The sequence below is a fragment of the Bos indicus genome, chromosome 29 (genome assembly GCF_029378745.1).
Source record: "Bos indicus isolate NIAB-ARS_2022 breed Sahiwal x Tharparkar chromosome 29, NIAB-ARS_B.indTharparkar_mat_pri_1.0, whole genome shotgun sequence".
In the NCBI taxonomy this organism is placed as follows: domain Eukaryota; kingdom Metazoa; phylum Chordata; class Mammalia; order Artiodactyla; family Bovidae; genus Bos; species Bos indicus.
In genome coordinates this window covers 49,901,059-49,928,873 of record NC_091788.1, presented here as the reverse complement: position 1 = coordinate 49,928,873, position 27,815 = coordinate 49,901,059, and the positions used below count along the sequence as shown (strand labels likewise).

Below are 27,815 nucleotides of genomic sequence, written 5' to 3'. Positions count from 1 at the left end.
TAATTTTAAATGCTTTATTGGGATTGCGAGCGATAAAGGTTAAAGACAAAACCCAGGCTGTGGATTCTGCCAGAAACAGCACGTTACGGGCAAGAGGAGGAGAACACAGCCGCGCGGTGGACGGGGCGCGGACACGATGACTTGGTGTTCTGCGCGTGGGGGTCCTCGCGTGATGACTCAGAGACCCGAGAGGGGGTCCCGCTGAAGACAGCTGGGGGGACTCGGGGAAGAGACAAGATGGAGGGCCACGAGCTGGGCGCGGAGGTCGGAAGGGGCCCCGGGTCGGATGGAGCTGACCCACGGAGAGCTGCCCGCTGTGTCTGGGGTGGACTGGTACAACCGCCCCCTGGGTCGTGTCAGCCCCGTCACCGGGGACCCGAGGTGTCGGGCCTCTAGCTCACTAGTCGGGCTGCCGTGCAGGGGGACTGCGCTGGGGGCAGAGGCGGGGGTGAGGTAAGCCCCCAGCCGCCCGGGTCCCTGCCACAGCCCGAGGTGCCGAAAGTGGTGGCTGCGTCGCGTCACCAGACCCGAGGGCCTCGGGGCCCAAGCGACCCAGCGGTCAGAAAACTACGCAGCTCTTCTGCTCTGCAGGGCCCGGTTCTCCCGGCCTCTCCTACCACCCGACCTCACCCCGCCTGGACGCCAGGAAGCCCTGCGGAGCTCTGAGCTTCCTGGGGGCAAGACAGGGCGCTGAGGAGGCGGGCAAGCTGTTCCCGAGGGGTACGGGGGGAGCCTCCCCAAGTGCGCAGAAGGCGGCCACCTGCTCCCGCCCGTTGGAGCCCTTCGCTCACACATCTGTAGCCCCTTCCCCCCTGGCCGGCCAGGCCGGCCAGGGGCCCCACCTTGGTGGCCACCGAGCACCTTCTTGACACCTGGAGAGACGCCTCCCCGCCCCCTCCTCCGCCCCTCAGGACCCCCCGGGGACCAGCCACTGTCCCCCGGGGGCCAGGCCAGGCAGCGGCCGTCTCCATTCCCCTGACTTCTCTGGGGGGCACAGTGGCCGACACCCCCACAGAGGCTCCACTCTCCACTCAACCCAAGCGACAGGGACAGATAAAAAAAAAATTAAAAACAGGGCGATAAATGGCGGAGGGCAGGATGGCGGCGGAGCCGCGGGTGACGGTGGTGACTCTGTGTGTTCCTCGTCCTTGGTCACTGCCCCCCTGTTACGTGGGGTAGGGAGCAAATTGATAAAAGAGCGCGTAAAAAGCTAAGGAGGGATAAAAAAAAAAAAAGGAAAGATGCCCCAGGAGTAATTAAAGAGGGGAGATAGATCAATTGGCGTCAATTTGGGCTCTGATTTCCGTCTGTAATTCTGCAAGTGTCTCGCTGTTCCTTCCCCCCGAACGTTTCTCTCCGAAATCTTGCTGGACCACTTCCTGCCTCGGAATGTCCCCCCACCCAGCCCCCACTGCCCCCCACCCACCCCGCCATCCTCCAAACTTCCCACACTCCCCGTCACCTTTGCCAGCCTCCGGGGGGGCCCTCATTTCTGAGAGGCTTCCCCAGGAGGCTGGCAAAGATGATCCCTAGGTGTGCTCGGGGGAGAGGGCTCCCCAGATCTTGCAGAAGCACACCCAGGGGGTCAGGCTACGTGGTTGGGCTCGTCTCGCTTGGCTGCAGCCATCTCCCGCCTGGCCAAACCGTTCCTCACTCTGCACGATGGTCGGTGCGTGGATGCCTCTGGGGTCTAGGGGCACCCAGGACTTACATTCTGTGGGCTGTGGGGTCAGAACAGGTGCCGAGAAGAGGTGGGGATCACCCTCTTCTCGGAAAGATGGAACCACCTGCCTGAGCCCGAGACACACCTTCCCACAATGGTGCATCCCAGGGGACCAGAGGGGAGCACGGAACAGGAAAACCGCATCGCGGGGCAGCTCAGAGAATAATTTGGGATGGAATTCGGTCTCAGCTGCACAAGGCTGGGCACGGGTGTCCCTAGAGAGTGTGTGTGTGTGTGTGTGTGTGTGTGTGTGTGTGTGTGCGTGCATGCGTGCATGGATGTGTGTGTGTGTGTGTGTGTGCATGGATGCATGTGAGGCTGTGTGTGTGTGTGTGCATGCATGCATGTGGGTGTGTGCGTGCATGGATGCGTGTGTGTGTGTGCGTGCATGGATGTGTGTGTGTGTGTGTGTGTGTGTGTGTGCAGGGTTGCATGTGCTTTCCAAGGTAGGATTGTGATGTCAGATTTGGAGTGTGGGGGTGTTTTGCCAATTCAACTTTATCTGCGCGATCCGGGGTTTCTGCTCCGTGCTCCCCTCCTCTGGTCTCACAGCGTCCCCTCACTGCTCTGTGGTCCCAGTGATGGAAACTTGGAGGAGGAGCAGGTTTGGGTCTTTGGTGTCACACTGCCAGTGCCCGAGGAGGGCCTGGCGACGGTCGGGGGGAGATGGCTGGCCAGCAGGGACAAGCCTACCTGCAAATTTGGCCCCTTCCTTTCTCTTAGATGATTAGATCAAAGCCAATTTAAGTCCAGATCCAAAAGGAACGAGAAGGAAGGGGGGGGGGGGCCGAATTCTTTTATTTTGCCAATTGTTTTTAAGCCAATTTATTTTTAGTATTTTTTTCAGCCAATTGATTTTTTTTTTTTTTAAGAAGTTTTTGGAAAGCTAGTTTGCTTTTCTGGTGTTGCTAAAAAGCCAATTCGTTTCAAGGGGGCTGATTGAGGGGTTCATGATTGCAATTTTGGTTGTGTAATTTGGGGGTAATTTGGGGGGTGATAATTTGGGGGGATATTTAAAGCCAATTGGTTTTGTACATTTTTAGAGATGTTGTTCTGATCCCCTCAGCCAGATGGAGGGGGCCGAGGGGGATTCGCCTGACGTGGGGAGGTTGGGGCACAGAGGCCGGGGCAGGGGAGCCCGCAGACAGGACGGTACAGGGATTTCAGAGAGAGACCTAGTGGGGCGGTCCCGGTCAGGAGGTCGGCGCGAGGTAGATGGTGCCACTTGGCAGAATTACGACACTTTGGCTCACTTCTAATCGCTGGATGCCTTGGAAGAGGCGCCCCCGTGGGTGGCAGGGTCCTGGGTGGGCAGGGCGATCAGCGGACGGTGACTCTTGGCCTCTCTGAGCGCCTCCAGCTCCTTGGCGAGCGTGCGACCCCGGCGTGCTCGCAGGAAGGCGGGCAGGCCCCTGCGCAGGCGCTGGGTGGACTGCTTCCAGATGTCATATTGGAAGAACTTGCCCACGGGGTATGCGGTGACGTCGTCCTGGGAGAGGAAGAGCCAGTCAGGGGCTGCCCAGGGTCCGGGGGACACGGGGGCAACACCTAAGCTGCCCCAGGTGCCCAGGGTGCGATGGCAGGTGTGATAGGCCAGCGCCCACCCGCGCTGCTGGCCAGTGCCCCAGTGGGGAGAGGGCAGGTGTAAAGAACTCCCTGGCTGCCCTCTCAGCTAAGCAGCTGGCTGTGCCCTGGTCCCCTGGCTCTGGGGTGACAGCCTTGCGGGGCGCAGGGGCAGAGAGGGGAGGGTTCCTCTCGCAGGGGCTGGGCCGGAGCTGGGGGGCCATCTTACCGGAAGCACGGTCGTAGAGGCAGACACATCCCTCTCGGACTTGGCGGGGGTGGCACAGTAAGTCTCCAGCAGGGCCAGGTCGCAGCTTCGGAAGCAACACTCTTCCACGATGCCACGGCTGCGTCGGTTTATGCGGCTGGATGGTCGGCCTGGCGGTCCCCCAGGGAGGAAGGGCAGGACAGGTCAGTGCCCGCACCTGGCAGAGGCGGGGGTCCTCCGGGCAGCCCCCGCCCCCACCCTCGGGACGGGACACCTGGTGGCCCTGCAAGGACAGCCAGCCGCAGCCTGGAGTGGAGGAAGGAAGCGAGAGGTGGGCCCAGAAAGGACAGAAGGGACAGTGAGCGTGAGTGACCAGAGCCAGCCCCTGGCGCCCTGCGCCTCCTCCTCGAATGTCAGGTGGGCCCCGGCCCCGCCTCCCAGGACCCCGGGGTCCCGGCCCGAAGGCCGGCTGGGATCCAGGTGCCCCCCTGCACCAACCAGGAGCCCAGGCGCCCGTGGCCCTAGAGACGCCACCGCTGAGACCGGCAGGAATGGGAGGAAGAAGGAGAAGACGGGAGGAGAGGAGTGAGGAGCTGCACAGACCACGCCCTCCTTTCTTCCCGCCCTCCCCTCCCCCCACCGCAGGCTCCAGACTCGGCCACGTGAAGTCCCCGCCTTCCTTCCGCCGTCCGTGGAGGGGGGGGGCGGGAAGGGAGCCCCCAGTAAGGGGTCCGGCTGCAGGGTCAAAAGGGCTGGGGGCTCAGCCCAGCCCGCCCGTCAGGGAGGCAAGCCTGGTGCCAGGGCCGGCCAGCACGAGGCACTGCGGTGCCACTTCCTGCCCCCAAGGGTGGCAGAGAGCGAGGCCACGGGAGAAGCCAGGGCAGGCAGGGGCTTCAGAAGCGCGGAGAAGCGGGTGTGCTTTTCAGAGCGAAGCGCTGGCATGCCAAGACGGGCGTTTCCGGCCCATTTTAGAGGGTGGGTAAGTAAAAGCTGTGGAGGAAGATGCCTCGTGGGGGTGGTGGGCTGGGTTCGAGCCTCACGGCCCTCGCCCGGCTGCCCCAGCAGTGTCCCCTGCACCATGAGCCGCCCTCAAGTGTGGGTTCCACCCAAGCCCTGAGCCCTCTGCCTCCCATCAGGGCAGCGGGCCCCCCTCGTGGATGGAGCCAGGTGTCCCCCAGCACGCACACTCACACCCCCAGTGACTTTTATTCTTAATGGCATTCAACCCGTTTGATTCCATCTCAAATCTAACAGTCCACAGATACGTGCCCATTGCCAAGACGTGGATGAAAGGTGCAGGAAGCCGGTGCCCACAGCTCTGCCCGTGGGCAGGTCAGGGAGAAGCAGGAGGGGAAGGGCTGTCTGCTCCCCCCAACCGTGGTGGGCCTTCAGCCCACTCCACACCCCACCCACGCTTGCGGCTTCAGGCCTGGCCCCTTGTGGACACACCTGTCCATTCTCCCTTGACTGCGAGTCATGTGGCTGGAAGCCTGGGCCCAGCCTCCTGAGCCAGGGAGGCCGCAGGGCCTGCAGAGGCGACTGAGGACCGTGAGAAGGACCCCAGCATCTATGAAGAACCTGCTGTGTGCACCCCTCCCCTGACTCCAGGGAGCTACTCACTGAAGTAGAAGCCGCGGTCCCCACAGACAAACTGGAGGGTGTCCACCAGCTCCCCGCCGCACAGAGTCTCGCTGGGGCGGTAAGCAGCATAGCAGCACGAGGCGAAGGCCAAGAAGGCAAGAAGCACCAGCACCGACTTTCCTGCTGTGATCCCCATTGATGTCTGCGGGAGAGAGAGGTGTGAGCCCACCACCCCGCCCAGGGCCGGCCCGCCCTCCGGCAGGTCCCCGCGTGGCTCAGCCAGGACACGCCAGCCGCTCCCTTTGGGACCCTAAGCCCAGCCACCTTCTAAGTCCAAGTCCAGTTGCAGATTTAAAGCCTGGCTTTCTCCTTAATCTTAATTGCTTTAATTACAGGAACAAGAGCTTTCTCTGTTGAGGCTGGTGGGATGCAGAATCACCCCACGAGGAGGGAAGGGCCGGGGGCGGAGCCTCTCTGATGGGCCCCGAGCGCTGGTCAGTAACTTCATGTGGGGATCACCGTCCCCCTCGTATTATTGCCGAGGCTTGGCCACACCCAGTGGCAGGGGCCAGTGCTGGACACTGGACCTGGCCTCCATCCTATGAAGTCATGGGGGTGGGGCCAGCACAAGGCAGTGACCACTTCTTGGGCCTCCCTGCACCAGCCAAGATGGCAGAGGGCCCACCCCAGCCAGAACATGTGCATCCCAGAGGTCCAGCCGGGCAAGGGCGCCAGGAGGACCAGCCTCCCTCCAACACAATGGCGGGGCGTCCCGGCCCCATGCCTCTCCCTCCCAGACGGCCTTTCCCAACCTCTCAGCCTGTGGGTGAGCAAAGGTCAGTGGTCTGGTGGTTGGCACAGAGTGCCAGCCAGGCTCCCCGGAGCCTCGTTCTCTGGCATCACTTAGTCCCTGGACCCCAGTCTTCCCTGGGGTCCCCAAAACACACACGAAAACCAAAAGCCTCCTTTCCAGGCCTCGCATCGCACTCCCAATGGCCAGGGGCCTCAAAGTCCTTCCAGGAACACCAGAGCCACTCCCCTCTTGGGATGCCAAACCCCAATCGGAGAGCTGAAGAGAGCAGGTCAGCCCCCCTCCCTGTCCCCCCGCCGGGGGACCAGACACCAGGTTCCCTCAGGGCCGATCTGAGGGAAAAGATACACCTCAGGACACACCCCCTCACAAGGCTGCGAGGCTGCAGACTGGGGTAAATAGGCACTGTAAACGGGAAGGATCTTGGCTTTCCTTTAGACACAGCAGTCACTTCCGCCTCTCCAAAAGGTGGAAGCCCCCCAGGCAGGCAGTCCCCGCCTGTCCTCGGCAGGCGCAGCTCCAAGCCCCTTCTGGGAGGACAGTCACGGCCCGGTGCCCCTGAGCCGGTGGCACCCTAAGGCTACTCAAGCAAGGTCCCGGGTGGACTGCCCACATGTGTCCGTCCCAGACACTGCACCCAGTGAACACAGGGGCACTGAGCCGCACACGACTTCCCAGCCTGGAGCAAGGTTGTTGCATGTTGGAATTTTGATGCAATAAATCGTGTAGGAAATCAGAGGACTGAGGAGGAAACTCAGTCGCGCTTAAGCTCCTGACAAGCAGGGGCCAGCTCCATGGAAGATCTAAACGGCCCCCTCGCCCACCGCCCCTCGCTGGACGAAACCCCGGCCTGCTTCCCCGCTGCCCACGGCTGCCCCCTCCAAATTCTGAAAACAAATTTGGCCAGCTAGGAATTCCTGCTGTCCGAGCGGCAACTCCATCTTTCTGCAAGCCCAGCCACTTGGTGTGGGGTCCAGTCCAGGACACCAGCGGAGAGCCGAGACTGGACAGGAGTCAGGCAGCCACGCAGGCCAGGTGAGCCAGTGGGCAGAGGAGGGGTGGGGGGCAGAGGCAGAGAGGAGGGGTGGGGGGCTGAGTGAGGGGCGGCGGGCAGGAGCCAAGGGGGCTGCGGCGGGCGGGAGCCGCAGCGCAGCGGGGTCCTGGCTCCAGAGCCGCGTTACCTGCAGCTGGACAGGAGGCTCGCTGGGGCTGGAGGAGGATGAGGAGGAGGAGGAGGAGGAGGAGTCTGGAAGGCTGCCTCCGAGGAGAAGCTAATGTCCAGTTTGCAGGCTGGTCAGTGCCTCAGCTTTTATGTCTGGGCCGGCTCCTCCCAGCCCCGGCTCCACCCTGCCCCCACCCCGATCCCAGCTGACCACTCCCCCCGCCCCCTTCGCTCCCGCCCCCTCCGTCCTCCCAGCCAGTCCCTCCTCTCCTGCACCCCCAACCGCTAGCCCCACCGTCTCTTAGCAAAGTACCAGGGCGGGGGAGGGGGGCTCCTCCTGCACCCCCAGCCCATCTCGGCACAAGGAAATGGGGGGGGGGGCGGTTCCGGAGGGGGCTGCTTTCCACCTCCTTGTATGGAAACTTCCATCTGCCCACGGGGGCAGGGGCAGTTACCCTCTCTGGACGGTCCATTCCGGGCCCCTCTGAGCTCTGGACCAGCCCCCCTCCACCCAGATTCCTGGTTGGAAATGTCGGGGACCGGGAGAGGGAGGCGGTGGGGGGGGGCGCGGAGGGAATGTGGCGTCTGGCAGGACTCTCTTGCCAACTCGGCCCCCCTCGCTCCATCCTGGCCCCGCCCACCCAGTTTTCCTCTCTCGGTCTTGTTGGCAACGAGTCAACATACCAGGGTGGGTTTCTGAGATTTGCGCCCCTTCTCATTACACGGCCGCCGCCCCACCCCCCGCCCACGCCCGCCCTTGCCCCCGCACGGCACAAATCACAAACTTTCAGTAACAGCCCCCTGCACCCGCAAGGCGACCAGGAAGTCGGCGTGCACAGAGCTCACACCTCCCCCGGCGCTCCCCAAGTCCCTCCCCCGCCCCCCACCCCTCGCCCCTTTCTCCACGGCGCAAGGGAGAGCGCGGGGTTCGCCCCAGGGGACGGGACCGCCAGCCCCCCAGCCCCGTCTGCCCGGGCCCCGCCGCCCCGCCGGGCCCGGCCCGCACGCAGCTTACCTGGAAGCCGGCACCAGGGCCGCCCACCTTCCTGCTGCGTATTGCAAACCGAACAGCGGGCGAAGGCCCTCCTGCCGGGCACTCCTCTGCCAGCGCCGCTCTGGCCGAGTCGCGGGGGCCGAATGTGCGACGGGGCAGAACGGGGGGATGGCTTTTTTTTGGGGGGGGGGGAAATTTCTGTCTGATTCTTTAGGGAGGACGGGCTGTCTGCGGGCCGGGGCGGGCCAGATGTTGTACTTTTAGGGGGGGAAAGGGTATCGGGAAATGAGGTCAGCTGTTGTATCAAGGACAGAGAGGGGCAGAGATAGTGAGAGAGACAGAGTGAACGTAAAAAGGGGGGGTCGAAGAGAGGGCGAGAGGGAGAGAGGACAGCGAGAGGCGGGCAGGCTCACAGCGGGAGAGAGCAGCGGAGAGAGAAACAGAAAGCGTATAATTAATCCACTTTGGGACGGCGAAGGCGAGAGGGCGGGCGTGGAAGGGGAGGGAGTTGGAGGCAAGGAGCTGGGGGGGACGGGAGGGAGCGAAGGGAAGGCTGCGGAAGAAGACAGGGGGCCGGGACCAGAGGCCGGAGAGGGGCCGGGGAGCGCAGAGAAGCCAAGGAAAGGGCGCAACGTCGGGGGCCGGGGAAGGTGCTGAGGGGGGCGGAGTGGAGGCGTCACCCGGGCCGCGGGCGCCCAGCTCGGCTTGGGCCGACGGAGCCCTCGGCCGTCGCGAGCCCGGGCCTCGGGGGGGTGGCGGTGGCGGCGCCGGGGCCGCTCGGGACGCAGCGAGGAGGGGGAGCGGCCGGGCTGCGCGCCGGGGAGGGCCGGGGGGGAGCGCGGGGGATGACAACGCCGGCGGCCTGCGAGCCGGACTGCCTGCGGGGGGAACCGCCTCCTCGGGCGAAGCGGGACGGGCGTTGAGGTAGACGAAGAGGAGGCGGCGGGGAATCCGCAGGCCGGCGGAGCGCTGCCCCGCCGACGGCGCCCGAGATGGGGGTCAGCAGCGTAGCGGACGGCGTCGACGCGGGGCCGCCAGCCGGGTGGAGGCGCTGGCGGGCGAGGGCCAGGAGGCGAGGGCGGCCGGAAGGGGGGGGCCGGGGGCCTGCCTGGCCTCACGCAGCTCCGCCGGAGAGCAGGCGAACTCTGGGCGCCAACGCCCGGCTCTTATAGTCGAGCCACCCGCGGCTCGGCGCCCGCTCGGGCCCCGCTGGCCGAGTGCCCGCGCCAATGGGCGCTCGAGGGGTCCTCGCCCCGCCCCCGAACCGCCTCTGCAACTCGAGCCAAGGGGGGGCCAGGCTTGGGGTCCCGGGGGGCAGCGGTGAGGGGGGGCTGTGGGGTGCGCGGGGACGAGATTGGAGTGGGGGCAGGGATCCTCAGAGTTCGAAAGAAGTCTAGAATTACTATTCCAAAGTGTTTGGGGGCCCTGTCTGCAGTTCCGGGGTGCCAGAGCCCCTACACAGTACACGGGGGACCCGGGACGACCAGGGTGGGAGGTGTCACATGCCCTAGCGACGGCCGGATCCCCGCGCCCCAGCGAGGGGCTAGGCGGCGGGGGTGCCCTGTGTGTGCGGGCACAGGTGGCGGGTCCCCGAGTCCCGCCGGGACCTGCTGGGGAAGCGGGGAGTCTCTGGGCGCGGGCGAGGCGCGCAGCCTCCACCTGCCTGAGCAGGCGCAGCACCTCGAGCTGCAGCCGGAGCCCGAGCGCCCCCCGGTGCCGCACGGGAACCGGGGAGTAGCCTCGGCGGACGCCAGGTGCGGTACGTGGAGAGGACCTGGCCCGGCTGGGGGCCAGGCATGGGGCCGGCCCGGGCTGCGCCTGTGTGCCAGGGGCGAGACGAGCAGGGCGGGAAACGTCGTTCAAATCCTACCTGCAGGACCGAGCTCACCGGGGTGCGTCTAAGCAGCTCGCCTTTGGGGCCCACCCAAAATATCCGGATAATGGTTCCCCCGTCCTCTATGCGTTGGACTTGCGTAGATTCGGGTTCAGCCCCGGGGGCCACCACGGTCATTTGAGGGTCTGGGGAAACCATCTCCTAGAGGGTTTGGACGATGTAAGAAGTCGGTGTGATTTTTTTTTTTTTTTTTACCAAGTCAAAACCACGCACGAGTCCCGCGCCCCGCCCGCCCCAGGAGCCCCGACCACGCGCGCCTCTCCAAGGGGAAGGGGCCGCCGGCGGCGGAAGCCCGAGGCCGGCTCGCCCCCTCGCTCCGCCATCAATCACGTCTCCCGCGCTCGGCGCGCGCCTACCCGAGTCCTCCGCCGGGCGGCTGGAGGCGCCCGGGCGGCTGGAGGCGCCGCGCCGCCTGAGCGGGGGTGCGCCTCTCCTCCGCGTCCCTCCTGCCCTGCGCCCTGCCGGCCCCGCTTGGAGGTCGCCGAGGCGCTTAACCCCCGTTGTGATCTTTGCACAGAGCAAAGGAAAGCGGCACGGGTCTCCGGGGCCCGACCCAGCGCGTGGGGCGGCCGAGGGGCTGGCCCGCCGCACGGCTCCCGCGCCCCGTGCCGGTGTCCCCAGCAGCCGCTCGGGACGGCGGGACGGCGGCGGGTGGGTTTGGGAGCCAGGCCGGGACGCGAAGCGGCGGGGAGCTCACCGCGAGGCTGGAGGCCGAAGGCTGCGTCCGCGGGCGCGGAGGAGTCGAGGCAGCGAGCGAGCGATCTGCGGCGGGCGGTAGGCGCACTGAAGGTGAGCGAGACCCCGGGGCAGTCCCCAGTGTCCGGGGGCAACGCCCAGTCCGTTGGAAGACCCGGGGACAATGCCCAAATTTGGGGGAAACTGGGGGCAATGCCCAGTCGTTCTCCTGGACGCGGGAGAAGCCCTGCCTACGTCCTGGCGGACAAGCTGCCCGACCGAATGTGTGTGAGGAGGACGAGAGAAATTTCCCGCATCCGAGGAGCTCCGGGTACTTCGTAGCAGACGCGGAGAGGCCCAGAACCGGTGCCCGCGGGGCGCGGGGCTGCGGAAGCTGCAGAGACCGCACTGGGGCCGGGAGCAATGCCCAATTGCCGGGAACGCAGTGCGGAGCCGCCTGGTTTGCAAGGAAGAGAACGAAGGTCCTGAAGTGGGGACCCAAGGGAGGGTGCGTCGGGGTGAGAAGCTGTGATTAATGACTAAATTCGAGACTCCAGAAAAAGAACCCGAGTCTGGGGGCCGGGGAGGCTGCTCCGTGCAGCCGGGGGACAGGGGAGCCGAGTCTACCCTGTGAGGACCCGGGCATGTAGGTCAGCAGGCTTGTGGGACAGCCCCATTTGTAGGGCACTAGGCCTGCGGATGACCATGACCGGAGCAAAATTCTCGGTGTGGAACTTGGGAGGTTCCAAAAGGGCAAAGGGTCTAAAATTCGGGAAAGAAAAACAGTGGGTGGGTCTTGGGGATCCAGGTGCGGTGGAGAGGAATGGAGAATCATTTCCAAGATTTAGAAATTCAGGTTAGTGGGTGCTTGCAGCGCCCGAGGAAAGTAACTTCCATAATTGTGGTTTCTGGAAAAATTCTCAATGTCCTTGAGAGACTCAAGAAACACGATCTAAATTTGGGGCAACCTGGGGTGTGATCAATACATTTGGAGAAGGCAGAAAATCAATGGCTTTTTAATATTTTAATTTTTAAATTGGTTTCGATTAGTTTATTTTTGGTGAACAGGAAAAAAAATATTTTGCTGGGCACTGTCTGCATTTGGGGACCCCCCTAGGAAGCATTGGCCCAAGTATGGGGGACCCATGGAAATTGTTCAGTAGAGACTGATATCTAAATTTCAGGGAACCTCAACCTGTGTAATAATCTTTTAGGACGCAGGCCTATGATACCTGAGATTTCCAGGACCTGGGGGTATTTTTCGGTATCTGGGCAATTTCATTTTGGGAGGCCTGTGGAAAATTGCCTAAATTTAGGAGGACTCAGGGTAAGGATCATAAAATCAGGGGACCCATAAATCAATGTTCGAAAAAGTTCAGTTGTTTTGTGGAAAAGGGAAAAAAAGTCTCAGTTTATTTTGGAGGGCTAGCAGGCAGCATCGCAATCCGGAGGCCCCAGAAAATAATTTTTGAATCTGGGGATCCAAAGAAGTCTTTCAAAGTACCCAGGATAACAGAGGATCAATATCAAAGTTTTAGGGGGAAAGGATTACGAATTCCTAGGTGGTGGGGCCTGGTGGTCTACAGAAGATTGGCAGTGTCTGAAACCCAAGAAATGTTGACTGAATTTGAGGTGACTCAGTGAGTGCCTGGAGAAATGCTCTGGACCTGAGAAATCAGTGCCTTTCTGTGACATTGAATGTGTTTGGGGAGCTTAGAGAGGGCGATGCCTAATATTGAGAGCCCAGTGTGTCCAAACAGAGGGCACCGGGAAAAGGTCCAGTGTAGGTTTGCCTGGAATTTGGGATCAGTTCTGAATTTTAGGAAACCCGGATTCTTGTCAGTAAGCTCGTGGGGCCCAGGGAATTTTTTAATATTCAGAATGTTATGAGGCGGAGAAAATATTCAGAATATTTGGTTACTGGGTCACTCAAAAGAGCTTGGTAAAACAAGATATAGGCTCTGTGCAAGGGTTTGTTTTGTGCTTGGTTTGACCCGGGGGACCTGAGAGATATGTGATTTGGGGGGACCGGCCTGACCCATGGTCACAGCTGAGCACAGCTCGGATAAGTGCTGTGTGTGTTTGGGGGGCCTGGGTAACAGCATCTAAATTTCAAGGAACCTGATTAGTGGCAGGAAGCTTGGAGAGCCCCAGAAATGAATGCCCCATGTCTTTATGACCCACCAAAAAAATTGCTTGGTGAGTTTTGGGGACCAGAAACCATCTTCTCAATTTTGTGGAACTCAGGAAATCAGAGCACACACTGTTTATGATTCAGAAAGAGGGTCTCTGTGCTTTGGGTTTAATGCGTAAATTTTGGTGAGGCGTAGGCAGCAACCTTCCAACTCTGAGGGTCCTGGGGAAATTGCTCAGTCTGTTGCGAGGGGGGGCAGGGGTGGGGGGACCTGGGATTCTTTACCTAAAATTTAGAGAGCCCAGGTTGGGGCCAATAAATTTGTAGAACTCAGCAGATTATGTCCTAAACTCTAATGAAGCGGAGGAACAGGGCTTTGGCAAGGGGGAGCCGGGACAGGGGCAGTAAGCTTGGGAGCCCCTGTCGACCAAAATTACAGGGACACAGGAAAAGAGTCCTCTTCTTTGGGAAAGATGCCTTAATGCCAAAAAAACACCGGGTTCATCCTGGGGAGTCAGCCTGAGCCCAGGACCGGGAGTTAATGTTTAAATTTTTCTGAATAGGGTTTGGCACTGTGTAACTCTGTAGAACCTGGGGTCGGGGGGGGGTGCTGGGGGGGTACAGAAAAACTGTTAAGAGCCTGGGTGGGAGAAGACACCCAGTAAGTTTGGGGACCCAGGCCTTAGTGTAAACCTGGAAAAGCCAGTAGGGGCTTATGTGTTTTCAGGTCCCCAGAAATTAATGTCAAAAAAAACCCCCAAAAACCCTGTGACTTGGAGGAATGCTGAATGTATTGGGGGAGATCAGGGAGGAAACCTTAAATTTGAAAAACCACAGAAAAAATAAAATAAAATAACGTCTGCCATCAGGAGGAGCGGGGGATGTCGCTCGGTGGGCTGGGACCCTGGGGATGGAGAGCTTCGTTTGGGAGGCTGAGCTCCGGCCAGGGAAGCACCGCGCCGCTGCGGATCCGGCGCCCAGGGGACTCGCGCGGAGCGGCGGCGCCCTCCCCGGGGATCGGGGCGCGGGTTGCACGCCGCGGCGGCGGCGGCGGCGGCGGCTCCAGGGCAGCACGCGGGGCTCCCTGGGACGCCCGCCGCCCCGGCGAGGCTGGCACGTCGCTTCTCCCGATTTTGCCTCCTGGCCCCTGACAGCGCTTCCGTGCTGCAGCGCGTCGGGTGGAAGCGAGGCACCCCGGGGCGGCGAGGGAGCGACGGGGCGCTGCTCCCTGGCGTGCCGGGGGGCTCTGGGCTCCCTGCTCGGCTGCCTCCGAGAAGGCCCGCGGGCTCCCCGCCGCCGCCGCGCCCCACGCGCTCCGCTCTGCGAGCCTAGGCGAAGCCGCGGCCCGGCGACCGCCGCGGGCAGGCTCGTCCCCGGCTCGGTTTGGGGGGCCCCGGATCACCCCCGGCGGCCGTCCCCGCTCGCCCCCGGCGCTCCGGGAGCGCCGTCCGGGCCTTCTCGGGCCCCTCGACGAAGGCGAACCCAATTTTGTTTTGATAACGCGGGAGAGTTGAAGCACTGGTGAAGAGAAGGCGAATGGGGGGCGGGGGGAGACAGGACTGATGGTGGCGGGGGTCAGGGGTCTCCTTTCGTTTTCTCTAAGAGAATGTTCAGGGCAAGCCTCCGTCTCCCGGCTGTGAAAGTCTAGTTCCTTAAGACAAACAGGAGGAGCACTGAACCCTACCCAGCCCCACCACACTGGTGGGAGCCGGATCACCCCTTTGGAATTAGGCAATGTTGCGGGTGGGGGGCGGCCACCCCCTGCGTTGCCAGCGACGGGGTGCTGCTGGGGGCAGCAGGGTGATGGGGTCTCAGGGCCAGCACACCAGCCATCACCTGCCCCCACGGTCACCCCACAAAGGGGCCCCACCTAGAAAGGAGGCGCCTCAAAATCTGACCCTCTGGGGAGGCAGGGGTTAATGCCCTTGGACAGGTGTGGGGACTGGGCAGGGCTGAGGCAGCCCTTTCAGAGGAGCTTGGCAAGATGGGGAGGACCCCCCCACACACACCATGAAAAAAGCAGCCCACTTTCCACCCGGAGCCCAAGGCACGTGGGGAATGTTCCCCCTTCAAATTCCAGTCCACATCAATCACCCCGTGTCCATTCCAAGAACATCTGGCCTGTCTCCCCCCACCCATCACTGCCCCGCTCCCTCCCCACCAGCCTTCTGCAGTCCCCAGGCCCTCGCGGTCAGGCCTGTGCCTTTAGAAGGGAGGGCGAGGAGGGGGCCTCCCAGGGAAGCCTGGCAGGGTGGCTCCCCTGTCTGTGGCAGCTTGTACATTTGGGGATGAGGAGTGTTTTTAAAGTGTCTGTCTGCAGACCTCAGCTCCCTGGGACCCCAGAGCGGATTTCAAGTCCTGGGTGAGGGTCTCCACTTCCCTTGCCCTGCTCCGGGCTCCCCACCTCTCCTGCAGGCCTGCTTCCCAGGCTGGGGGCGGCGGGGGCCGGGGTGAGCCATGTGTCAGTCAGGCTTTCTGGGCATCTTCATGCTGGGAAGGGGGCCCTTTGGGGACCCTTCCCTGCCTTCAGTCCTGAACAGGCGCCAGCCCTGGAGAAGCTGCGGCCCGGTGCTTGGAGATACGTGCCTGGATCTTGGAGGTAGGAAGGCTGAGGCCACCCTGGGGTGCTGGGCCGGGCCATGGGCCAGGAGGGGGCACAGAGGCACTTCCTCCCAGTGCAGGCCTGCAGGCTGAGCCCTCGCCTTATTTAGTCACAAGTGAGGCTAAAGGGGTAGGGTTGTCGGGGGTGGGGGGGGGGTAGATCAGGGTTACTGTGGGGCTCAGAAAGGGCACTGGCCACCCCCAGCCTGGACCAGCTGCCCAGGCTGCCGAAACTTCTAATCCCCCACCACAGTAAGAAGGGCACAGCCCTGGTATGTTGTGGGGCTGGGGTCTCCCCCAGCACAGGGCTTGGCTGGTGAAAACTTCGGCCCCAGGCACCATCACCTGCCCCTCCCTCCAACTCTGCAGCAGCCCTGGTACACACACCCCACCCCACGATGTGCCAGCCATATTCCAAGAGGACAGTCACCCCCGAAGACTTGGACTCACCCCAGGAAGCCCAGCCCCGAACCCCGACCTGGCTCCAGGCTCCGGCTCTGCAGCGGCTCCCTGCTCCCGCTCGCCCTGCAGCCTGCCTTCCCTTTCCCCGCTTCCTTCCCCGGCTCTGGCTCCAAGCTGGCCGCTCCCCACCTCCCTGGGACCAAGCCCAGCATTTTACAAACCCGGCTCATTCTCCAGGAGTCCCCTGAGCGCCCCCTCCCTCAGCCCCTACAGGGCGCCGGGCACCGCCGGGGTGAGGACCCTGCACTGATGCGGGAGGGATGCGCCTGCTCCCAGCAGCAAGGCTGGAAGCCCGGGGACCCAGGCCCCAGCTGGACAGAAGGCCAGGACCCGACGGCCAAGGCCCCAGGCACCGCCAGCCCCTGACCAAGAGACCAACGTCGGCTGTGAGTAGGAGTGTGGGGCACCCGGCCCCCAAGCTGCAAGGACCCAGTGGCCGCTGTCGTACCATTTCATGTAGCGTCTGAACTAAATGCACCTTTGAAAAACATTCTCGGTTTCTCTCTCTTTTTCTCTCCGGCGCAAATCGGCCTGAAAGGGGGCACCTGCTGGGTCCCCCACGGCAGGCCTTGAAGAGTGACCTCTGTGGCTTTGGGGTCAGGACTGGGAACACAGCCCCCTCTCCTCCACTTCCAGAGACCCTGGAGCGAGCCCTGCTCTGGGGTGGCTCAGCCTGTTGCCCCCACCCTGGCTCCATCCAGCAGTGTCAGAGGAGGCTCTGGCTGCCCCCCAACCTTTCAAGGGTCCCCCTCAATTCCCCAAGGCACACATAGGAAGCCCCAGCCGACGGCCTCTGTCGTTACCTCACTCTACCGCACAGTAACCAACCGCCCTGCGACTGTCCCCCTACTTTGACAGATGGGGACACAAGAGAGGTCAAACCACCCGTGTGAGGCCCCACAGCAGCGGCCCAGGGCAGGGAGGGCCGGGTCTGGCATGCCCAGCTGAGCCCAGCTTTCCCGGGGCCCCCCAGGCTTCCCCCCAGCTTGCTGGAGATCTCTGCCTGCAGCTCCTTGCTCTAGTTCTGTGCTCGCCCGTCACCCCTGACTCTCCCCTGGGCTGCCCACTCCCCCTCCCTCTGTCCTACCAGGAGCACCCCTCCGAGGACCACGCTGCCCCGGTGGCAGGAGGCCTACCCTGCCTGCAGCCAGAGCCCCCAGGAGCCGACCACCTGCTGTGTCACCCTGATACGACCCCAGACCCCTGGAGGCTCCACTCCTTGGGAAAGGGTGATGGCAACAGGAGCTTCCCGAGGCGGGGCTCTGAGACCTGAGGACAGCAGGCCCCTGTCCAGAGTCTGTGGCACTGACTGGGCATGCAGTCCTGCCTGGGAGCGTCTGGAGTACTCACCTCTGCGGGCTGGGGCCACGGGCCTCAATTCTGAGCAGGTGGGGATCAAGGGCCACAGGTCACAGCAGCTGACCTCCGGGCTGGGGTTTCTGGCCTGCTGCGGGTTCTGGCCGGGGGGCAGCCTGGGCAAAGGGCTGACCTGGCCTGGGTGTGGGGCCCTGGGGCTGGGAGCTGAAGGCCACCTCCTCGTCCTCAAGGTCAACAGTGACTCTTCGTCCCCTGGGGGAGAGGAGAGGGGTGTTCTTAAGATGGTGTCTTTTAAAACAAATCCACACACGTGCACACATCCAGCCAGGGCCCTGGCCCCTGCCCCTCCATTGGCTGTCAGGTGGAGAGGCCCTCGGGTCACCTTGTCAGGGTTTGGGTGACGGCTCCCCTGCCTGTCCCTCCGGCTGCCCAGCTCTGCCTTTTCTGAAGAAGGGACGGGGAGAAGTGTCCACAGTTCGCCAGAGCTGGGCTTCCCCACGGCCAGGCTTGCAGAGGTGCCCACGGGGCAGCTGGAGATCCGTCCATGGGACAGGCGGCCCCTCCCTGCAGTGGACTTCTGCCTGAGCTCGGGGGCTAGTGGCTGCACACAGACAGCCTGCCTCCTCTGCCCCAGCACATCCCCACCTGAACGGAAGCAAGGAGGGAGCCAGGCACACACAGCTCTGCCATGCGGAGGCAGCTGAGGGTGGGGGAGACTGTGCTCCTCTGGGGAAGGGAACCCTTCCCCACACATGCCACACGGGAGTCTGGGTGGAGGGGAGGCACACTCCATGCACCAAACAAGAACGACCCAGGGCAGGGGAGGCCGGGAGGGGCCCAGGGCAACCGGCACACGGTCGGTCGGGAGGAGAGGAGCGTTCCTCTTCAGATCCCGCTGTGGGGCCCCAAGCCGCAGCACCCCTTCATCGTCATTCTCAGCATCCTTTCCAATTACATGGTGGGATTCTCTGGGGAAGGGGTGGTGTAGGGAGTGAGGACAGAGGGAAGCTTTACTTTTTACGTGGTATGAAAAAAATAACTTCCCAAACCCTGGGCCTCAGCGGCCCTGCAGTGTCCTGCTTGTCTCTGGTTGGGACCTGGTAAGGCGGGGTGCAGCCAGAGGGAACTTCTCACACGGGAAAACTCTTTTACTTCTCCAACAGCAGCTGTGCCCTCACGCTGAAGACAGCGGCCCTACGCTCCAGCCCACCCCTCCCATTTTGCCGGCTCAGTGAAGGAAAGTGTATTTTCCAAGCAAAAGCCCCTGTGGCTCTGGGCAGCTCCCCTGAAGGGCTCCCTCCCGACCTGTCCTGTCTGCTCCAAAGTGGAAGCTCCCTTGAGTCCTCTGGCAGCACAGGCCCTCCCCTTCCTGTAACTGCCCCCAGCCCCCTCCCCGCTGAGCACTCCAAAGGCAGCTTTCTTACCACCCAGAGGGGGACGTGTGAGGGAGGGACGCCCGGGCACCTGTGCTCTATTTGCTGTGTTGTCTCTGAAGCTCCCCTGGGCGGTGGGTAAAGAGGACCTGGACGTCGCTGGTGCCCCAGGCTCTCGACTGCCAGGTGGATGATCCGCTGGCTGGGCCAATAGTAGCAGTCGCTGCCAAGGCGGGGGTGCTCTGGCTGTGGTGCTCAGACCCCCCAGCAGGCTTGACTGGGAGGCAAAGGAGGGGATGAGGCTGAGGCTGCAGAGACGTGAAGGGCATTTTTAGAGCGTGCATTGTAAGGGCCCCTAGAAGAGCCTCTCCACCTCGGAGCACCTGCCCAAATGCCAGCGGACCGATAGTGTGCCCCCACCGCATCCCCACCCCACGCCGTTCCCCAAGCCCCTCCAAATTTAGATAGAATTGCGCCAACTTGGTGGTGCTGGGCCTGCTGGAACAGCTGGCTCTGGCACCTTCCCACGTGAGGGTATGGCGCATCAGAGGGTGGAGACTAGGCCCACCCTTAGCCTGGCAGAAAGGCGTTAGTGGGCATGGGCATTAGCCAGAAGTACTGGCTGCCAGTTGGGAGGTGGGGCTCTGCGGAGGGGGGTTGAGGGTGGGCGGGGCCTCAATTGATTGACACTTGGCAATCACTGGACACATCCGGGCATGCCAGTGCGTGTGGCTCGGGTAAAATGGGGGCGGGGCATCTTGGGAAAAATCCGGGTTCGAGGACAGTCAGAAAAATCTTCCCTCGGGCGCTCCCAGTGCAGCACCAGCACAGTGCGGCCAGGTCTGTCTTCTTCCAGAGACAGGGGCTCACCTGGGGCTTCTCTCCCCTGGTGGCATCTGACAGCACCCCCGACCCCATAGGTGTGGCGCGAGGCACTGAGGATGCTGCAGCAAGTGGCAGGTAGCAGGCAGCCGGCAGCACAGCCTGCTCACAGGCACCCCTGGGAGGGATGACTGGGGTCCGCGGCCTTCTGAGCTTGGCCAGAACTCCAACTGAGTCTGGGACCCAGAAGTTTCAACACCTGAGTGAAGGCCCAGGCAGCTTGGACCAAGTCGCACTGGGAACTTAAACCTCCTCCCTGAGCCTTCCCGTAGAGCAGGAGGCGGAGCCAAGGTGCACTCGGAGGCAAGGATGTGTGTGGCTCCCTGCAGGTCACGGTCCCCACTCTCCCTGTGCCCCAGAGCCCTGCCTGCCAGCCTGTGCTGGCGTTCAATGCTCTCCTCTCCCTTCATCTTTCAAGCCCTCATCTGAACTTCCTTCTTAGCTGGAGCGATAGGTCATCTGATGAGGACAGGGCTTTCAGTGGGGAAGAGAGTCAGACTTGGTGGGGGGGTGGGCTCAGATCTGGTGGGAGTGTCCTAAACAAGATGCAGAAGTCCCAGAGCCGTACCATCCTCTGGGAGGAAGGCAGGTGGGCATCTCCCTGGGCTCTTGGGCAGGAGAGGAACGCAAGGGTGCTAGAGGTCCTGAGTCAGGCCCATCGCACACAGAGGGGAGTCAGTGTGTGAAGTACCCCACACCCCCACCTCCTGGTGTCTGCTGCAAGATGCCCAGATGTCACAAGGGACCTCCTTGCAGATCCATGTGGGAAGCCTTAGCTGGGGCTTCCCGCGCCTAAGGTGGGGCCAGCGAGGGGAAAAGGCTGACTCCATGCCAGATGATGAGGCTGCATGAGAGGCCCACCAAACGGCGTATCCTCGAACTGAGAAGCTGGGGGGCTTCCCAGGTGGTCCAGTGGCTAAGGCGTCACCTCCCAGGGAAGGGCTTGTGGGTTCAGCCCCTGGTCAGGGGAACTAAGATCCCACATGCCTCAAGGCCAAAAGACCAAAAGCATTAAACAAAAGCAATATTGTAACAAATTCAATAAAGAAAAAAAAAAAAAAAGGAATCAAGAAGGTGGGCAGCTAAGGGGCTGAAAGGGGAGAAGCGTCTCAAACCCACAGATCAAACTCCTGGAAATGCGGGGTCCCCACCCCTAAACCAAGGCATTGAATCTGGGCCCTGCCCCTACTCCAGGTGCCTGTTGCTGGCACAACCCCAGAGGGGATCATACCCACGCAGGGCGATTTTACTCCATCAGAACCTTGAACCCCAGAGTGTTCAAGTAAAGGAAGGGGAGCAGAGAAAGGGGCTCAGGGTGGGGAGGCCCCACGGGGTGCCACTGAGGCAAGACTGGAGGCAAAGGGGCTGTGAGGGTTGTGACCTTGAGCTTGACCTTCTAATTACCATCCATGGTGGGACCACAAGGCCTTCGGGGAGGCAGTGAAGTGGGGCGGAAGAGGCAAATTTGGGGTGCAGGGGACACCTCACGACATAAACTTCGCTGCCCCACTGCCTCTTAGGCCTGGGAGGGGGTTACCCCGGCCTAGGGTCCTGGTCAGATCCTGGTTATGCAGGAGAGACTTGAGAGAGAGGCTCAGAAATCCCCAGGGGCAAGCTGCCTCCATTTGGCTGCTTAAGTGGCCTCATGCTGACACCTGGTGGCCACTTTTAGAATTACAGCGCACGCTCGCAAGGTCTTGAGGGGTGACTTGGGGCACCCTGGGAAGGGGGCTGGGGGGCAAACCAGTAACATTCTTCCCACAAGACAGAGGCCCCCTGCACTGTTGGGGTTCAGGTGGGCTCTGCACCTTTTCACTCGGATCTGAGGCTTTCATCAGGCCCCTGCCCTGGCTTTACAGAATCGATGGTGGAGGGAGGTCCTGGGGGTTCCCCACCCCAAACGTGTGGCAAGGTGGGTGACCCAAGCGGCTGAGCCCAGGACGCCTCCCTGAAACATCCACTGTGTTCTGGGAATTAGAGAAAACGGCATTATGTTTACACCTGAATACAATCAGATAGATTACTGTCTGATAGATAGATATCAGATAGATATCTGATACCCAGCCCACCCCCCGCCCCGTCCTCAGGCAGGGTCCCCGAAACCAGCGGGGGGCGGAAGTGGGGGGCTGACTGGCGCCTGACTCCCGGTCCCTGAACGGCTTTCCAAACCTGACCCAAGCCTGACACCTCGCGGCCACATCGAGAAATGCAACCACAGCCTTATTAGACAGCACCTGGCTTTTCTAGAATCTATATTGCCGGGAGGATAACGGAGGAGCCACTTCACCAAACCCAGGAGCAGTGGATAACAGAGCCCCCATCCTGACATCACTAGGTGTCCCAAGAGCCCCGCACCGTCAGGAACCAGGTGACCCAGCCACCTCCATGCAGACGGCCGGAGAGGCCAGGGTGAGGCCGCCCTGGGCAAAACAGTGCGAGGACCCGGGGAGGACGGGGCGGGAGGGGACCCGGAGGCTGCAGGGGCGAGCCTGTCACCCCCAGGCCTCCGTGTCCCTCTGACCTCACAGGCTGACGTGCTGGTGCCTGGATGCCCATAGGTCGGCGCCCAGCCCAGTCCACCTACGGATACCTGTTTGTCATTGCTCATCATTACACTGTCTCAATGCAAAGGTACGTTTCCCCTGACTCCCCTGACCACACGAGCATTCTTTCCTGGATGTTGGTAGCTGAGTCACTGCCAGGCTGGTCCTGGGACACCTGTCATCCCCTCCATCCCCTGCAGGTAAAACCTGCCACCTGAGAGGGCTCTGGAGTTTGGGGGGAGGGAGTCTGGCCCTGGCCCCCAGGCACACAGGAGCCCCCAGGCCCCCTGGGATGCACGCTCCTTCCCCCAACCAGCCCTCCACCTCATTTCAAGACATGTGGGCCCCGCAGGCCCCCAAGCCCTGGGCCTCTTCCTTTGGGGGGCTGGTCCGCCTGGCAGCCGCACCCACGGGGCACCCTGGGAGCCCTGGGGCCTGCTCCTTTGCTGTGGAAAGTGCGTCAGCTGCCTCTTGCCTCTGCTGCCTAGAGGAGCAGCGGGCCTGCGGAGCCCTGAGGCCCAGAGAGGGGGAGAAACCTGCTGGAGATGCAGAGTCTGGAGCCGCAGGACGCGCCCTGCGCAGGCCGCCCGCCCTGGGCCTGCCTTGCACACGCGCCCGGCCCTCAGGCAGCAACACAGCACGTGCTGGGGCTGAGGAGGACGTCTGAGGCCACGGCCTGTCCCACTGCGCAGGAGCCGAGGACGCGATTCAGAGGACCTGATGGCACCACGGCAGCAGGCCTGGGGGCCCCTCACTCACACATGTCTCCCTGCTGGGCCCTCAGCCACCACAGCAGGGAGAATCTCTGTGGGTTCCCTTTTGATGGATGAGGAAACCAAGGCACAGAAATGATGAGTAACTTTGCCAAAACCACACAGTCAGAGCAAGGACTTAAGCCCAGCCTGCCTTGCCGACCAGCTCTCACCCTTCAGCCCTGCGCTGGCCTGGAGTGGACCCTCCTGCTGGCCCCAGCACAGTGAGGGCTTCTGGGGAGCTGGGGCACCCGCAGGACTTGGCCCACTGTGTCCTCCAGGCCTCTACCTGGCCATCTTTGTGCCCAGACCTGGAGGATGGTATCTCTGCATGAACACAGCTCCCAGTTGGCTCCAGGGAGGGCGGGACCAGCTGTATTTGCCCACGGCGATCCCTAGGTTTGGTCTGCACCCGCGGCAGTGAGAGCTGAGTGTGGACTCCATCTTAAGGCCAAGGCACCTGCCTGGGGACACGGGACACCTCCTTCAGGAAGCCTCCCAGCCTGCCTGTTCTGCCTCCGCTGATCTGAGCAGCTGGAGGGCGGCCTGTAGACTTTCCTCCCTTCTGTCAGTCTACTGGCTCTTCCACCGCCTGGAGCCTGGCCTCTCTGCTTCTCTGTCCCCAAAGCAGAACGTGGGTCCAGGAAGCACCCGCAGCAGGCAGCCAAAAACAGACCCATCATCTAGGCCTCAAGGAGGAAGCCCACCTTCCACCCTCTCCCTCTCCCTGACACTGGAAGCCTTCCTTGGGCAGGCTGAGCTGCGAGACGTCAGGCGGTGCTACAGAGGATGAAAAAGGCCAGGGAGACCACGGAGGACTACAGAGGACCAGCGAAGGCTGAGGAGACCATGGAGGGCTGTGGGGACCAGAGAAGGCTGAGGAGACCATGGAGGGCTGAGGGGACCAGAGAAGGCTGAGGAGACCATGGAGGACTGTGGGGACCAGAGAAGGCTGAGGAGACCATGGAGGACTGTGGGGACCAGAGAAGGCTGAGGAGACCATGGAGGACTGTGGGGACCAGAGAAGGCTGAGGAGACCATGGAGGACTGTGGGGACCAGAGAAGGCTGAGGAGACCACAGAGGGCTGTAGGGAACCGGAGAAGGCTGAGGAGACCATGGAGGACTGTGGGGACCAGAGAAGGCTGAGGAGACCATGGAGGACTGTGGGGACCAGAGAAGGCTGAGGAGACCACAGAGGGCTGTAGGGAACCAGAGAAGGCTGAGGAGACCATGGAGGACTGTGGGGACCAGAGAAGGCTGAGGAGACCATGGAGGACTGTGGGGACCAGAGAAGGCTGAGGAGACCACGGAGGACTACAGAGGACCAGAGAAGGCTGAGGAGACCATGGAGGGCTGTGGGGACCAGAGAAGGCTGAGGAGACCATGGAGGACTGTGGGGACCAGAGAAGGCTGAGGAGACCATGGAGGACTGTGGGGACCAGAGAAGGCTGAGGAGACCATGGAGGACTGTGGGGACCAGAGAAGGCTGAGGAGACCATGGAGGACTGTGGGGACCAGAGAAGGCTGAGGAGACCACAGAGGGCTGTAGGGAACCAGAGAAGGCTGAGGAGACCATGGAGGACTGTGGGGACCAGAGAAGGCTGAGGAGACCATGGAGGACTGTGGGGACCAGAGAAGGCTGAGGAGACCACGGAGGACTACAGAGGACCAGAGAAGGCTGAGGAGACCATGGAGGGCTGTGGGGACCAGAGAAGGCTGAGGAGACCATGGAGGACTGTGGGGACCAGAGAAGGCTGAGGAGACCATGGAGGACTGTGGGGACCAGAGAAGGCTGAGGAGACCATGGAGGACTGTGGGGACCAGAGAAGGCTGAGGAGACCATGGAGGGCTGTGGGGACCAGAGAAGGCTGAGGAGACCATGGAGGGCTGTGGGGAACCGGAGAAGCCCTGGGAGACCACGGAGGACCACAGAGGGTGGGGAGGCCAGGGAGGCCTGGGCCATGGATTCAGGGCCTCGGGTTCAGCTGGGCCCCCCACGTTCCCCTCCTCCCTGCCCTATTCTGGCTGCCCACTGAGCCTCCTCTCGAGCCTGACCCCAGCTCAGAACCTGAGGCCCAGAGAGGGAAGGGGACTTCCAAGGTCCCGGGCAAGTGGGCCTTGGGTGTGGGGGGCAGGCAGGGTGCTCCGGGGGAGGCCGGGCTGGAACGGGGTCAAGCTCTGAAGTGAGGCCGGACTTTGAAGAAAGCCGTGTGCTTTGAGACGCGGTGTGAACAGCCCTGGGCTGCAGGGCCGCCTGGGGGTGCCAGCTCTGTTTTCTAAAAACACAGATGGGCCGGGAAGGGGGTCAGAGTGAGGCAGGCGGAACACGCCCCTCCCACCGCCGCGAGGTTCCGATGGCTCAGCAGCCTTGGCCACGTGGGTTGTGGAGGGTGGGCCCGCCCGGGGCTCGTGCACTCTGGACCCCCAGGCTGGGGGCCTGGAGGCCCATCTTCACCTCTGGCAAAGCACAGAGCGGGGCTCCACCAGGAGCGGACGACCCAGGGTCTGAGCATCTCTGGGTGAGGGGGGCCTGGGAGGCTGCACCCACCTCCACCCCACCCTGAGGGCCCAGAGGTGGCCCCAGGATCCCATATCTCAGCCTTGCGCCTTGGAGGGTGGGTACTGTGTGGTGAGAATCCCGGCCCAGGTTCTGGGGGCCGCATCGGGGGCCCCTCCGTGGGCTGCCTGGGTCAGATCCTGGACAGCAGCAGATGGCAGAGAGTGGGACATTTGAGCCTCTGTGGGGAGGGGCCAGGGGACCGCCCGGGGGGAGGTGAGCTGAGGACCTGAGGGGTGGGGGCCGACGCTTGGCTGGGGAGGGGGCAGTGGGGAGGAGCCTCTGCCTCGCCGCCCTGCTCCGAAGCCAGAAACCAGCGCTGAGGGAGAGGCGGGCGGGTGCCCACCCACCACTGCTTGTTGGCTCCCTCCACAGCTCCCGGACCCCTGGGGTGCCCACCCCCCGCTCCTTGTTGGCTCCCTCCACAGCTCCCGGACCCCTGGCCATCCCCTGCCCCCAACATCCTCTCTGGAACTGGCCTCTCTCTGCTCCCAGCACTGGGCAGCAGATGGACCTGGACACGAGAAAGAACCCTGACCCAACTGGACCCCCGCCCGCGGCCTCCTGGGCCCCGGTTCCTGTCCTCAAAGCCCCCATCTCGCGTGAGCCTCTGGCTCCAGGGGCCGAGGTGACTATGAGCAGAACAAGGGGTGCTTTGACGGTGACAACCACCCCGTTGCCACCAGCCTCAATTCCCCCAGGCCCGGGAGACCCTCAGCAGAGGCTGGGTTTGTTCAGCCATGAAGAGGGCAGAGGGGGAGTTCACCCCCACGGCCTCCCGGCCCAGGTCTGATTCTGCAGCCAGAGGGTCAGACTATCCTGGTGACATGGTCCAGAATGTTGGGGGCCCGGCATCTTGTCCAGCTGCTCCCCCAGGGAGCCTGGGCTCTAGAAGGGTGGCTTGACTAGGTGGGGTGAGGCTTTGGGCACCCTCTCTCCTTCCTAAGCCTTGCGGCCTCCAGAGCCCCCGGGAGCCAGCCTGCTGGCATCCCGCACAGCCCCTGCATGCCTGCCCTCGGTAATGTAGGTGGTGGGGGCAACAGGCTCCTGCAGAGGGGGCACCGCTGGGACCGCCCAGTGCAAAGGAAGCTCAGCAAAAGTGAGCCTTTGGTGCCCTCTGCTGGTTCTACCTGCAAATTACCGCTCTGACAGCCCGCCTGGCGTGGACAAGGGCCCACCCTCCCAGGGTCAAGGGGGCTCCAAGGTGAGGACTCCCAGTCTAGCTGGACACAGACTCTGCTAGGGGCTCAGCCTGGGCTCTGCATGGGGCCTTCTGGAGGACCTCAAGCCACTGGTGCCTGGTCTTTCTCCCTGTTCCCAGCCTGGCCCCCAGTAGGCACTGGGACCCTCAAGGGCAGGGGCCCACCCCGGCATCCTTGCGTCCACCGGAGAATAGCAAGGACAGTAAATATTTGCTGCCACCCGCAGAAGGCAAACACGGCCGGGTGTAGGTGCCAGCTCACTTGTGCCAGGCGCAGACACAATCTGGGGTCCAGCCTGGAGGCAGCCACACCAGCAAACGTCCTTAGTGGGTGGACACCGGGGGCCCGACCCCAGCCTCGGGGTCCCCACTAGGAGCACAGGAGCAGCAGCCCCACCCTGCCGCGTGTGGACAGTGCAACGCGGAACACACACATGAGGGAGCGAACCGGGCGCGTGCGGGGGGCCGCACTCGGCCCTTGGACCCCCTCAGCCACACCAGGGTGACACGCAGGGCTGGACACGGCGGGCAGCCACCGTCAGCCCCGCGGGCCAGTGAAGCCCAGGTCCCAAGGGCAGCCCAGGACGGGCCTCCAGTTCCCAGAAGGGGCGGAGCCAGGGCCTGGGTGGGTGGCAGAGCCAAGGTCCATGGGCCGGGCTGCCATGGGGGGCGTGCAGGCTCCGGGAAGCAGGGGCATCTGGGGTTCAGCGGTCAAGGGGTAGGAGACCCAGTCTGACCTTGTCCTGGCCCCAGGGGCCCAGGTGGCCATGGCAGCCGCTTTTCCCTCCCTCTGTGACCTTGTCCACACCAGGGGTGCAGAGGGCCTCCAGCCCTCCTGCTCAAAACCACATCACCCAGGCTCAGGGGCTGGTGGAAGAGACTCGGGCGGTGGTCCCTGGTCTCAGGGCTGGAGCGGGTCTCAGGAGGCGGCAGGGAGGCAGGCCCCTGCAGGGCACCGTGACCCATGGCCTTGCCCCCGTGCAGCCTCCCCCCGAGCCCCCCAGCCCGCGTCACCCAGGGCATCCTGCACCAGGGCATTCTGGGACGGCCCCACACACCCCAGGACCCCAAAGGCCTCCTTGCCCTCTCTCTACAGAGTCTGTTGGCACCTGAGGGGGAGGGGGAGCGTCCAGGTGGTCCCCAGGGTCTCACCAGCTGGCAGGGCCTTGAGGGCAGCCTGGCGATGACCAGCCCACTTCCCAGCCCCAGCTGCCCCCTGCCAGGCCGCTCCAGGTACCCACATACCTCAGCTCCTGCGGGGCACCCCTGCCCCGACCTGCACGCACAGGGCCGCCCGTGTGAGCCCACGGACAGATCACTGATCAGCCCAGCCCCCGCCCCCTCCTCTTCCGGGTCCAGTGTCCGGCCCGCCACCTGCCTG

The 27,815-nt window shown here is 63.0% G+C and overlaps 1 protein-coding gene across 7 annotated transcripts; it reads right to left on the bottom strand.

The window, feature by feature from the left end:
* On the bottom strand, nt 1–27,815 carry IGF2 (insulin like growth factor 2). Of its 7 annotated transcripts, none has more exons than XM_019954723.2 (6): nt 27,680–27,815; nt 17,159–17,377; nt 9,913–10,077; nt 5,115–5,277; nt 3,516–3,664; nt 1–3,212 (listed from the first exon to the last, which is right to left on the bottom strand). In XM_019954723.2, exons 3-6 carry the CDS (start codon nt 10,072–10,074, stop codon nt 2,979–2,981), a joined length of 708 nt encoding a protein of 235 aa, XP_019810282.1. In that variant the 5' UTR covers nt 10,075–10,077; nt 17,159–17,377; nt 27,680–27,815; the 3' UTR covers nt 1–2,978. The 7 variants fall into 7 exon arrangements, with proteins under 7 accessions (XP_019810282.1, XP_019810281.1, XP_070638793.1 ...); XM_019954722.2 differs by lacking the exon at nt 27,680–27,815 and adding an exon at nt 18,550–18,780; XM_070782692.1 differs by lacking the exon at nt 27,680–27,815 and adding an exon at nt 18,590–18,780.

Bases quoted from the DNA above. Each gene is read 5' to 3' on its own strand.
- IGF2 (XM_019954723.2), bottom strand. From the start codon at position 10,074: ATGGTTTCCCCAGACCCTCAAATGACCGTGGTGGCCCCCGGGGCTGAA. The intron at 3,665-5,114 runs GTGAGTAGCTCC...GGGGACCGCCAG, and splicing joins GGACCGCGGCTTCTACTTCA to GCCGACCATCCAGCCGCATA. The intron at 3,213-3,515 runs GTAAGATGGCCC...TTCCTCTCCCAG, and splicing joins CCTCTACGACCGTGCTTCCG to GACGACGTCACCGCATACCC.